General features: G+C 44.2%; 1 protein-coding gene across 20 annotated transcripts in view; it reads left to right on the forward strand.

The window, feature by feature from the left end:
- The window catches only part of NCOR1 (nuclear receptor corepressor 1), a 1,907,529-nt gene that overhangs the window by 129,198 nt on the left and 1,764,863 nt on the right, over positions 1 to 13,468 (forward strand). For all 20 annotated transcript variants that reach the window (XM_086955042.1, XM_086955041.1, XM_086955040.1 and 17 more), the window contains exons 4-5: positions 4,773 to 4,879; positions 9,738 to 9,933. In XM_086955042.1, coding sequence (XP_086811168.1) covers positions 4,773 to 4,879; positions 9,738 to 9,933 — 303 coding nt within the window. The remainder of the gene's footprint in view (positions 1 to 4,772; positions 4,880 to 9,737; positions 9,934 to 13,468) is intronic.

The following is a 13,468-nucleotide window of genomic DNA, read 5'->3' on the forward strand; positions in this document are numbered from 1 at the left end:
GACTTGGTTTTAGAGCGTTATGAAGTCACTCATTGTATGTACTTAAGAATGTTCATCTCGGGTTGCTCGGTGAATCAGTTGTTTTTGCTTCGCATCTCTACACGCTGAGATGGCCGTGGTTCTCCTAAGCTTTCCTGAATCCACCTGAAGAAGTCTTGATTTGGGATACACAGTTACTACAAAAGGCAATTTCCACGGCAATGGCAACAAAGTCATTGTAGGTGGATTTTCAATTGCAGCTTTAGTGCTTTCTTAAATTGGTGATAGGGTGGCAAAGAGCAATGATGTTGGGGTTTGTTACTTTTCAGAAGCTCGTCCTCTTTACTTTCTAGGTCAGCGCCCTCACTCTCACTCACTCGAAGACATGCCCAACTCCAGTGGAATTTAAAACTTTGTCTTAAGCAGCAATGAATGCATCTGCAGGAAGTCTGTGCTGCAGCGTTATCATTGCCCACAGTGTGAGAAGTTGGCCTGGTATATAATGCTCACTAATTCTTAGTGATCACTTTGTACCATGCCAAGCAACCCTTATGATGATGGTTGTAATTCAACCTTGTAGACCAGTTATCCTAGTGGTAACGTGGACAAAGCAGTCTTAGGCTAAACTCTGAAAGGCATGTGAAGCCAGCTGTATTACCATACACAACCCCCTTGAATACCAAATGAAAGGGACACCACACAGATCTATATTGAAAATATATATTGATTTATTAACTATAAAATCCCCTGGACTCTTTATGAGCACAGAAGCACAAGCGTTAAATCACAAGACAGTTTAAAATACACAAAAGTTGCACAATATGGATGAGCCCTAGGGGCCACCTAAACCATATACTAAGAAAGTGGTATAAGAGATACCAATAGGAAAGGGAACAGGCCTAGGGCCTTGGGAATCGCTGGAGCTATTCGAGACTAGCTGTGACTAAGTCGGGAAAGGCCCACGGGACTCGGTGCAGTGTTCAAAGTGCACGCACTTTCCAATGTAAAGTCTATGGTGCGTAAAAAGTACAAAGTTAGAAAGTTAGGAACCTTCCGAGTGACCTAGGGAGCTGAAACTTAAGACACAGGCCCTTGAGATGTGTACCAGTGCAGGAGCACCGGCGGAGCTGAGTTACCTCACCCACAGGAAGCGGGTGCACAGGGTCAAAGTAGTGTCGGGTTTCGTCACGCTGGTCAATGGTGCTTGGAGCTGAAGATGCTGCAGGCGGCTCGATGTGAAGAGTTCCGGTGGATCCAATGGTGGATCTGAAGTTGTGAAGACCTGAAAGCAGAGGGGACAATGTTCAAAGTCACTAGCCAGTGACTACCGTGGAACCAGATTGGAACCAGGCGATGTCGGGTGCAAACAGGCGTTGTCGGGTAGCTTCTCTCTGCAGCCACGTGGACACCCGGGGTCGAGGACGTCCAGGAGTCGGTCACGAGCTGTCCCACGCAGGCTTCTCGCTGTTGGCGGTGTCGGCAACTTGATCAGAGCAAACAGGCCTTGGCAAATGCAAGCCACGCAGAAGTTGAAAGATGCTTAACACTTGGACCAGCAAGGTCCGAGCGAGGGCTCCTTTTGGCAGGAGCTTGGGTAGGTCTGGAGCAACCAGACCTGCTGTGTAAATCGTCGGTTTCGTCGCCAAGATGGCCGCTGACCACGTGGCTAGTGGCCGGGATGGCGCGTCGAGTGGCACAATGCAAAAGGGCTCCACGCAGATCGTGGAGATGCTGGAGGGCTGATCTTCGGTGCAAGGGCTGCTCGGTGGTGGGGGTTCTCAGTCCCCAAAGCACAACGTCGAGGATGCCTCAGAAGCTGCGCAGTCAGCTTTTCGAGTGTCTTCCAAGAGGTCCGGTCCCACGTCACTCGGTGCCTCCACCGGTCCCTTCTTTGCAGGGACTGTGAATCGGGCTCTGAGAGGTCTGGGAGTCTGGTTCTTGTTGGGCTCTGGGCTCGGGCTCCGGCAGGAGGCGGCGGCAAAGCAGACGTCTAGTTGCTGGTTGGTGCCTGTGTTCACAGGGTGGCCACTCCTAGGCCACAAGGGAGATTCTCTTCAGTCTTCTGAGCAGCAGAATGTCGAAGTCCAGTCTTCTTCTGTATTTCAAGTTGATTCAGGATGATCTGCTGTGCAATGGCACTGCTCCCACTCTTATTCCCAATCTGAGGGGTGGATCACCTACTAGGTCCCTCCTCTGGGAGGAACCAGGAAGGGGGGCGGTTACACCCCCTTTCCTTTGTCCAGTTCCGCGCCAAGCCTGGGTCTGGAAAGTCCCAGGACCGGTTTGGACTGGCCTATGCACGGGGACACCTTGTGTGCCCCGGGCATGTCTGATTCTATTCAGCCCTGTCCTACCCAATACACAAAACCCTGTCTGGGGTGGTGCTCGCACCTCCCAAGGCAGGAAACCCTTTGTCCAGGCCACCATCTGCCGAGTTTCGGTCAGCAGCAGGAGGCCAGACTTGTGTCTGTGGTGGCAGCGTCCATTTTGTGATGCTGAGGCTCTGGTTAACTTTAACCGGGGTTTAAGGCTACACACATGTCGTGTCCCTCTAGAAGGGTGGAATGCTATCCCCGTCGACAGAACTGTCGAGGGGATAGTATTCCAATTCGTATGACACCTTACTCGACATGTTTTGATAAAGCCAAACTAAAGATAGCATTTAACCGCGAGGATTATAATGCACTTAAGAGTATATGGTACGGCAATATCCCGGAACAGCTTAGGGAGTGGTTCCCGACAGCTGCAGACAGGCTCAGCTCATGCTAGAGCACCATCTCACATATTTCCAAGCACTCTGCCTCCAGGATTGATGAGGCCTTCCATAGGAGTGGCTGATAGGAACATATGTGTCCAGTTTAGGGTTAGGCACAGGCATACTGTACCTAAGCAAGAGGTGATTACACCAACTTACCCCAGCTGAGTGATCAGCCAGTTGTGTCAAATATGGAGGCCAGGCCAGGGGTGGCACAATACATGCTGCAGCCCCTGGTAGGCCTTGGATACACCTATGCCCTGGGTACCTAGGGTACACTACTACAGGGGCTCATAATGTGAACCAGTTCCAATTCGTAATGCACCTAAAGTGCATTGGCAGTAATTTAGAGAGAGAACAGCAGGCTGTGGGTCTGATTGGCAGGCCCACAGCCACATTAAGTCTTAACCAGTGAAGCATAAAGCAAAAATTTGGGGTGACCATAGGATAGCAGACCCTACTCTCCTACACACAGTGTTAGGAACAGTTACTCGATCACTGATTTAAACTCTGCCCTCTTAGCCTTTCATGAGTATCCCATATTCTGTGTTGGAGCTGGGCCTTTTGCCAAGTCCTGATAAATCGAGGTGCTATGGTCCTTCTTTCCTCAAATGAGTTGAAGCTCTTCTTTTCAAATTTTTATATATATACATATATATTTGTTTCATTGTTTTTATTTTCAACTTGCAAAATAAGAAAACGTTGTACATGCTGTGCAGTATAAAAAGATACTGTTCATGCAGTCTCTCTGTAATTAAAAAACAATAATTAGTAGAAAAACATATTTAAAACAGCAAACCAGTTTCTAAAACAATCTATTGCAGTGAAGGAAGACATGGTACGCCCTCTTTATTAGTTTGCAATACCATCGCATATATATATATATATATATATATATATATATATATATATCATACTGCAAGCCGTAATTTGATCTAGTGAGCAATGAAGACAACTCAGGTGTTTGATCCTACTCATCAAGAATGTTTAATCATGAAGGCAAGTATGGCATTAGTCAGCAGAAGATTATATGCAACTGCATAGATCTTTTTTGCGAGAGCCCCCAAAATATATTAGTGCTTAAGTAACTGTACATTCATCACTCTTTCCATGCTACTTGTTAATGCAGGATAATTTGCAACTTAGTTCTACATGGCATTACAAAATTAACCTTCGGATTGGTGTCTGGGCACACTAGACACTAGTTTGGCTTGTGTTGTCCATGTCACCAGCTCTAGTTTGCATCTCTGTGCGGTGTTGTACCTGAAATAAATCTACCTGCTATTAACCTGCCCGTTTTTGGAGGGTATAGTGTGGTTTTGTAAGATTTGCATTCCCTTATCTGTCACAAAGTTTTATTTTATGACCTTTAAGTGGCAATGTTTCATCTCGCAGGCATAACTCCTATTTAGGGATATATTACAGTGCACTAGGTTCATAATCAAAACAGTTAGCTCCCCTACACACATCATAACATTCAGATGTTTTTCATATCCCCCCAGTATACGACTTGATGTGCAGGGCCACTGAATCACCTCTTTTTGGTCTGCTCTTGCCACACTGATGCTTCATGTCCTGTAGTGTGAGACCATGGCTTAGTACAAATGTGCCGTTATTTCTGTACAATTCTAAGAACACTTGCTTAGTAAAGAGAAGTAGGGGGTGACTGCTTAGGGAGAGGACTGAATGTGTGTGTGTTCCCCCAGGCCACTCGGCCATTTATTCCTCTGAGGTTATGTGACAATGCAGACCATAGATTTAATAAGCCACAAATACGTTTATCTTTAGTTATAATGTGTGTAGGGTGTAATGTTTGTTTTGTAGGGTGGGATCACGGTAAGAAGTAGGAGGGTGAATCAACATTCTCTTTTCTACAACAGTACGTAGAATGTCATTGTAGTGTATACATTTGAAAGTTTTAATTGAAGTGTGATTTTAGTTAAACGACTTGTCCGTTTTCAAGTGCAATGATGTGTACTGTGAAGCTTGATTTTATTAAATAGATTTTTTTTTCTTGTTTTTGCTTTAAATTGTTTAGGAATTTGCTGTTCCGGACTACCGATCCTCACACTTGGAAGCATTACAACAGCAACAACTCCGTAGACGACCCTCTTTGTTGTCAGAGTTTCACCCAGGGCCGGACAGGTGAGATCTTTTTATTCTTTCCATGGTATGTAATGTATTGCAATTTCTACTGTGTTTTGGGAGTTCCTTTTCAACCTTGATATTTTTTGTAAAACATTAATGCAAGGTTTTCTCTTTAGATGAAGGCTGGAGCACTAATCGCTCTCCAACCAAGACTAGATCCTTCTGTCCAGGCAACTTTGTTTCTCAACATTTTCTATCTAAACAAATTAAACCTCTCTCTACTTCCAGATGTTTGGAAAACTAATGTGAATTCCCTTATTTTCTCCTCCTCACTATGGTTCCATTATATTAAAGCTGTTATTTCCTTTTGTAATTGTTACACTTTTGTTAGGACTATTTTATTTCTAATTCGTATTGACCTTTCAACTGCATTTGACAGTTATTGTACTTGTCATCACACACGCTATAATACCTATTATTGGTTCTGTTCCTGCTTTGTTCACTTCCTTCATTTAAACAAATGATTTCTTATTGTTTGATCCAATTACCCACTCACTTCCTTTTTTTTTGTTTTCCATCAAGGACTGGTTATTTCTCTGTTTTGAGTTCGAAATTATACCAATGCATGTTCATGTTACATTTTCTACTGATCTATAACCACTCTTTGATGCTAATTAGTCACAACTTTTTAATTGTATTATTTTCCCAATTTCTGCAATTAGTAAGCCTGCTGGCAAATGCCTCACACCTTCTCTATTCATTTTTATCCGAGGAAGACCTTAAACACCGTTCATTTTGGTGTGTACACTCATATCTCCTCAGCAGTTTGGACTGGACTTTTCCCATGGGTAGCAGGGTCAAGACTGATTTGATAATGGCTGGGTCCAAACTGGAAGTATATGGTGAGCAAAAAAAGATGGATTATACCCAGATCTGTGACTGGGGGTGAATGTTTGCATTGTTCAACATTCCTTCCATTTGTTTTTTTTGCATTTGTCGTCATTCATAAGTGGTAAGGGTATGCCCAGACATGGGTCCCGTGCTTGCTATTCAACTGGATTCAAGCTATCCTGGATGATATGTGATAGCCAGAAATGGGTACAAGGATGCTTGTTTCTGGTCCAGGGAGGACCTGGCCTGCTAGTTTGGTCTGAACTGTTCCCATGGGAGCAGGGTCATGACTGATTTGCTTATGGCGGGGTCCAAACTGGAATGGCATGGTGAGCAAAAAACTATGGATTTAACCCAGATCTATTATTTGGGGGGAATGTTTGATTTGTTCAGCACTCTGTCCATCATGTATTTTTTTTGCCCTCATACCTTCTTACCCTCTCCTACTGAGATCTTCTTTTTTTAGGTCTCGCTTAGTGTTGCAACGCATGTTCTGCTCGCTCAGCGAGACATATAGTGAGAGGAGATTTCAGAAGGGGATTTGAAGCCCCGCCCATCATTTTTATTGGGTCGCGTTAGCGTTTATGCTAAACGCTGGCTTTCCATTGAAAAGGATTCTTTTTGTTCACTGCCCTTTCTCCCTTTTGGATGGCCCGTCCGGACTGGGTCATCTGCTTCACGGCTGTCGTGAAGCACTTTCTTATCTTCACGGGGGGCCATCTGTTTCTAATTAGCAAGTGTCGGAGCGTGATTAGCACTGAAAGCCGCGAGGCTCTATATAAAGTAGTTCCCAGAATGAAATACCGTTAGTGATTCACACACTTGCTGCAGAAATCGATGTGCGACCAGTATGTCTCAAATCCAAGTCTCTGATGGGGGTTAAAAGCAGAAAGGCTATCGCCTCTAGGCACTACGCCTGCGTGGCGCTGTAACAAGAAGCGTGATCACGTAACTGGTAGTTTTTAAAGGTATAGGACTCTAGGAAATTGTAATTGTCTTTAAACATGTTTTAGGATTGGTACATTATATAACATTTTTGCAGCCACCATCTTTTAAAATAACCATTTCTACATGTAAACTTAGCTATATAGACAAGGGTCCTGGTAGGGTTGCCAGACTCAAAGCAAGAGGCTTTTTTACTTGCGCAATAATAGAATTAGCAATTTACCTCTCTTGGAGACTATGCATTTTTATGGCACATGCACAATCTTCTAAATTATTCCCAAATTACCTATTAAAAACACACTGCTCGGTGAGGTGAAATGGTTGGCCAGGATCTCACTACTGGTTTCAATGTGCGAGCCGGGATTAGAGTCCGGGTTTCCCAGACACACAGCTTGCAATGCACCTGTATTTCCTTCTGTATTTTTGTTTTACTTCACAGGACTTTGGTGATTGCTTCATGGTCCTCCAGTAGACAAATTAATAAACTGTGTGTTACTGGAGTGGGACACCCCCGTTCGTACACGTCACTAGCGTGGTCTTGACCGAGCCAACAGTCTCAACTCCCTAATCGTGGAAACTTTTTTCGGCATTAAGATCGTGATGCCTTAGTTTGGGTCCTCGGACTCTCTTTTCTTCCTGTGCAGAGGTAGTTGGGGGTCATTGACCTCAGGCGAGCAGGGTATTCATTGTCCAACCCAATAGTCACAGCAATACTTTAACCTGCCTGGGTGAATATTATCTAAATGGATGCCACTTTATCAAATAAATATGTGGGCATGTTGGAGGGCGCTTTAATGAGGGCCTATTGGAGTTATCATATAACCGGGGCCAATGGCATCAATGAACGGTACAGGACCAAGTTATGCGGCAGGGACTACATAACGTGGCAAAATAGTGCACATAATGTAGCATATTTCAGCACTTATTGTGACAGTGTGTTGTCTTTTATTATACACAATAATTCTGTCCTGTCTGAGATGTACCCCTATGGTGCCCTCCATCGCCCACTGAAAGCTGTCCTGGTCAACTCTGCAGACAGTTGCCACTGCGGAGCACCACGCGTAGGGCTGTTTTTAGGTCTCGCCTAGCGTTATCTCTGTGGTGTGTGTGTGTACATGTACGCACGCTTAGGGTGGGGTTGTACACTGTGTACACTGTGTACCTACAAACTGTTCAGTTTGTAGGTACACAGTTGAGTATGTTTGCACACCGTGTAGAGTATGTGTGTCTGGGGTTGTACACTTTTCGCATTGTGTACAACATATGTAAAACTGGTACGAGGTTTAAAGAATGTGAACACCATTTGGAAAGTGTGCTTGTGTGTGAGCAATTTTCGGAGCCCATGTAAACCTTTGGTTATGGTTGGACGCTGGTGGTGCGTGCGTGTACACTGTTCAGTCAGCGTTTATATTGTGTGTGCACAATGGTTAGTTGTGCATGTGCTTGTGTGTTTGTGTGCTGTTTAGGGTTTGTAAACAATGTTTACAATGGCGACCGCGCTTCAAGCGGGTGTACACCTTTTAGAAAGATATGGTCAATAGGTATTGCTTTTGGTATTGTAAATAACAATGGCTTTTAATTTTTTTAAAGGCATTGCCTTTTACATTGCCAATAGCGCTCGAATTCGCAGTTGCGAGACCTATTGCATTGTAAAAGCTTGTTTTATATCTTCCCACCTTCCTTCTTCTTCTGCTTGAAATGTTTATTTTTGACTCGCATTTTTTCTCTTCCATTTTTGTACTTTGTGTCCAGCTGAATCTTCAGTTTTTTTATTGCACTTCTCAGTTCTAAATCCAGCTGTCCGTTTGTTTTCATTTCCCCTTAATTATTGCTCCTTTTATAGGGCTTAAGTGCAAGGGATATAAAAATAAAGTAATATAACTAATAGATATTGTATCAAATTCTGATACTTTGATATTTTACACACTTCAGTCTCCCTGGCTTAGATTACAAGTTACATTAATATCGTGTATGGCATGTGCTGCAAGTAGTTTCACTCCATTTCTTCTCCCTGTTTCTGCCTCTTACAACTTTGAAATCATTTACTAGGAGCATGCTTACAACTTTAAAATCATTTACTAGGAGCATACTAGATTCTTTGTTCAAAGCTTATCCAGGCTGCTGTCTTAGATAAGGAGACTGAGATTCTCAAGTTGAAATTCTAACAGAAGCATATATATTAGACTGCAAGTTTTATCAGCGAAATGCCTACTTCCTGGGGCTTAATTACTGGACAGGAACATCAGAACGTCTAGAAGGGATTTTTTTTTAAATCTACTGGACCCTATAGAAATCCCATCATTTAGTACATTAACTGTAAAGTGGCAATAATGCTTAAAAACTAGTGAGTCTGTTTCAAAGTATCAACTGAGTTTAACCCTGATCACGCTTGTGATTTTTTTTTCTTTACATACACATGGAGAGAGTAATTGTTAGTCACCTTGAGAACTCCCAGGCACTTTGCGCACCAGAGCAATTTGATTTCCCCTCTTTTCTCTTGTATTGCCTGTAGCTGTAAGGCCCTACCATTCTGCTGTCCAGAAGAAAGTTGGTTTCTGTCTGCTGCATAACACTTCTACAGTGGCAGTAGATGCTCTTCTGAAGTGGCCTGGAGGAAGTAAACGCGTCCATTTTAAAGCAGTGGTGGAAATTGGAGATGGATAGTGAGTTCAGTAAAGTCTTATGGTCTTACTGACCCACATGGTTTTAGATTTAAAACCTATTCCATTTGATGTGGTCATTTAGAATGATGAGGAAGCTGGCAAAGTGTTTCTGAAACGTTTCCTTTCGTGAGCGTCTTATTTGTGTTCAACATAGATGTCTCTTGTGTTCATTCAATTCTTTCTTCTGCACAATTCATCCAGTGCACTTTTTATAAATAGCTGCAAATCCCCCAGTAACATGGTCATAAAAGGTGTCCCAATTAGTTTTTTCCACGTCCCATTCTGGCTACGTTATTATGTGTTCTGTTTTAGCAATACCATGGGCTGGGATTTTATTTTTCAGAACCTTGATGTGCAGTTTCTGCGCTTGGGATGAGCTGGTCTTCTAAAATAATTGTTCTTTTCCTTTGTTGCAGGCCTCAAGACAGGAGATCTGGCTATGAACAGCAGTATCACTCCTCTCAACCTCAAAATGAGCATGACTCTCTGGATTGTAAGAGACCGCGTCTTGAGCAGGGTTCAGAGACTCATTATCAACGTGTCAGCAGCTCTATCCTCCCTCTAGTGCACTCTTTGCAGGATGGACTTCGAGCTTCCGGTGATGTTAAGAAGGTAGAATAATTTAGGTTTGCGTCCATGACTTAGCTGTTTCCTAGTGCAAAAATATGTACACTGCGTTCCATTTTTTAGTAAGGCCTGCAATTGATGTAATCTGCTTTATCATAGGAGTGATCCCTTTTGTCATTGCTGCAACTCCACCCCCCCCTGATTCCCCCCCTCCCTCCCCCCCCTCTTACTGGTCGAGGACCTAAAGGTTGCGCTTGCGCAGTCTGGTGTCGGAGATTTAATGTGTCTTAGTAGGGCTTTAGAACCCCCCTCCCTGCCCAGTCTCTCCTCCATTGGCTGGCTTCCAAAACGGATGCCAGCCATTGGAGGAGAGTGTCACTCCGATTTAGCCCCGTCTTTTTCGGATTCGGGGGCGTAAGTTTTGCTGTTCTTTAGACAGTGACGTTGTCTGTCACTCAGAACCACAAAACCACCCCCCGATTCCGAAAAATTTGGAATCTTGGGGCCGCCATTTTGCTGCGTCTACGGAGGAGGTAAGTTTATCGTGCGTGCCTTCCTCATCGCGCTCTCGCCTCCCCCGGGCCCCCACCCCATCCTCCCTCTCCAGCGGCCATGTGCAGGAGAGCCTCCATGCCGTAGCGCTGGCGGTATCGTCGAAAGTCTTTCAAGCGTTTCAGATTCTCGCGCTCCTTGAGTGAAAGTCTCTCGGGTCCCGTTCGGAAAAGGCAGCTGAGAATTTATCCAAAAATGGGGCCGGGTGTGAACAGTGAAAGGGACACCAGCTTAGCTATCTTTAGGTCAAGGGCTCTAGCTGTATTGTTCTAAATTGCAATACTCTTCACTGTTATTTACAGAGAGCTGGACTGACAGGGATTTCTAGCCTGTGGCTTAGTCCTGGAAAATCAGAAGTACATCGCACCGAAAACAGGAGAAGTAACAACCAGCGCTGGCATAAAAAGCTTTGGGAATCCTGTTAAAGTTTTCAATACAATAATGTTTCCCTCGGCATCTCTACCAGGTTACCTTCTTCTAGAGAGCACTGGGCACGTGGGGGGTGACTATCCCCTCTTTCTAGAACAGATAAACATCAATGTGCATTGCTACAACTGGTACCTGGTACTGTGGCTGATTAAAGAGGTTGTGTATTTCCTGTATTATAATCGCCCTTTACCACATGTATTGACAGCCATGCAGTCAGTACCTTAACAATAGACCCGCAGTGCTGGGAGACCAGAGCCCCAGCCCCCCCCCCTTCCCTTCCCCCTCAACCCCCCATGCACTGTGCTCTGGCTGTGGGCCCTTTAAGCTCCTGACTGAGTCCGGTGCGTGGGTGTACCCCTCCGTGAAGTGTGCAGGCCCCCCCCCCCCCCCCAACTCAAGTTTCGTTCCGCCACTGCCTGCAGTCGTGCGCCTGAGCCGAGGACAGTGTTTATTATAAGGGAAAAGGCAGTTAACAGTCAACCGCACGTGAGCAATAAATGTTAGCACCCCCTGTCCAAGCGCTTAGACACCAGCTCGCTGCTTCTGTTCGCTTCATGTCCTTGATTCGTACTCTCATTGATTTACAAAGCAAGACAACAACAGAAGTTCATGCAGAATTTAAAATAATGTTTATTGGCTGTGTCAACCTTAGCACTCCACACATGGTAGCAATACTCTTTAAAACAATGACCAAATGGCCATAATGCTTAATTATTTTACTCGAAGCAGGAAGCGCAACGCGCTCTTTCTGTTAACAGAATATGTTGTTGCGTGAAACGGGAAATTATATGTTGACAAGTGCATTAATTAGCATCGCAAATGACAAAGTGCACTGTCCCTCTGTAAAATGTGCACTGTTAAAGCCTTAAATTATTCATAAGTATTTGTAAACACACTTAAAAATACTAAAAGGGCTGAAAGGAACAGAAGCAAATGAAGAACTCCAGTCAAAGACGTAGAGTTCGAAAGGGAGACTTACCTCACAAAAAAAGAAGAAAATAAGGGTTGGGATTATCATAGTGTTGTGTTGCTTTGCGACAAGCAAGGTGGCGTAAGGGTAACGCAATGCTAATGTCAGCTTTATCAAGCCACGCAACGCCAACTTGCATGGTCGTATATGGCTGGATAAATCGGGAGCAACACAAGCAGCGCTAATCGCTGCCTTGCATTAGTTTCCCACAGGAAGGTGGTCCAGGGGTGTAACATGGGCGTTCACGTGCATCCACCCCTGAATTAAGGCTCATTCACAGATTTATTATTAGTGCGAGACCTGGAAATTAGTCAGCTTGCTACACCTCCCCAGGGGAGGCGTAATGGGGAAAAATACCTTTTTTATTTCTCCTCATTTTTCCTCTTTCTATGCAGCACGTGTAGAAAGTGGAACATGCCTCTGAGGATTGCTTTTGTGCATGAAGGTGTCCCTTTCTGCACACAAGCAATCATGCCTGCAACTCAGGCACCATTGCGCCATGAAGCAAGGGTGCTTGCGTTGGCACTAGGCAGCCAAAAGTAACCCAGAGTTAGGAAAGGTCTAGAATGTGCCATACGATGTTAAATAGGGTGCATTTCATGCTTCACAGCGCAGCATGGCAGCTTCCTGCATTGCGCTGTGGGATAGTTTTTTAAATATGGCCCTAAGTTATAAGTTAAGATCAGGCATTCGGTTTATTCTGAGCAGAACAAACCATAACTCAATGGTTTTATACATAGTAGGCAACAATCTTGCAAAGTCTGTGGAGCATAAGAACATTCTCTAGGCTTTCCTCCAAGTATTGTTATATACACCATCAAGCTGCTGCATACATTTGTGAATGTTATAGAAACATATTTTGCTTAAAAATGCTGCATGTTTTATAACCGTGCAGGTTTTTTCTTAGTTTCAGATTTTGTATTTAGATAACTATGCCATGTACTTACTGGAGTAATTCTGCACTGTGGTCGGTTTCGTGTGCTCAGTGCCTGTTGCCAATTGGAATCTCTCCAGTGAGTGACTTGAACATGATGCTATGTTGTTATTTCGTGCATTGGTGTGCACGAAGTGTGAGTCATTGTGGGAGCGAGAGTGTCACTCAATGGTTTCCATAGCCTGCTCTCGAAGAGATGTCATTTGTTCCTATGTGATTAAGTGTGGCCGTCATGCAAATTTAAGTACTTTGTGACCTTGTGATGGGTATGCAGCAGTATTTAAATACTTTTGGAGTACCCCAAAGGCACCTTGGGACTCACAAGAGGTAAAAGTGCTATACGTATACCAATATAATACAATTGTGCAAGTCTAACGTAAAGTTCACTGCCTAGCCATAAGAGGTCTTTTGAGGACTAAAGGGTTAGGGAAGTAAGTAGGTTTGGCTATTTTGCTACCAAGCCCATTAAACACTTATTGGCTGTGGTAAAAGAAGGATGACGGTTCAAAATTATGTAGTATTCACAGCCCTGTCAGGCCACACCCCTGCAGTAATTCCAGAAAAACTGACTGGGCTACAAACAAGCTTGCAGCCTGTAAGTCTGCACAACCAGAAGAAAAGGCATGGTGGCAGATCGTCACATGGCCTCAACTCTTACCACCTGGGGATCCGCCACTCCGCTTGTATCCGTATTG

This window comes from Lissotriton vulgaris, chromosome 2_1 (assembly GCF_964263255.1).
Source record: "Lissotriton vulgaris chromosome 2_1, aLisVul1.2, whole genome shotgun sequence".
Lineage (NCBI taxonomy): Eukaryota > Metazoa > Chordata > Amphibia > Caudata > Salamandridae > Lissotriton > Lissotriton vulgaris.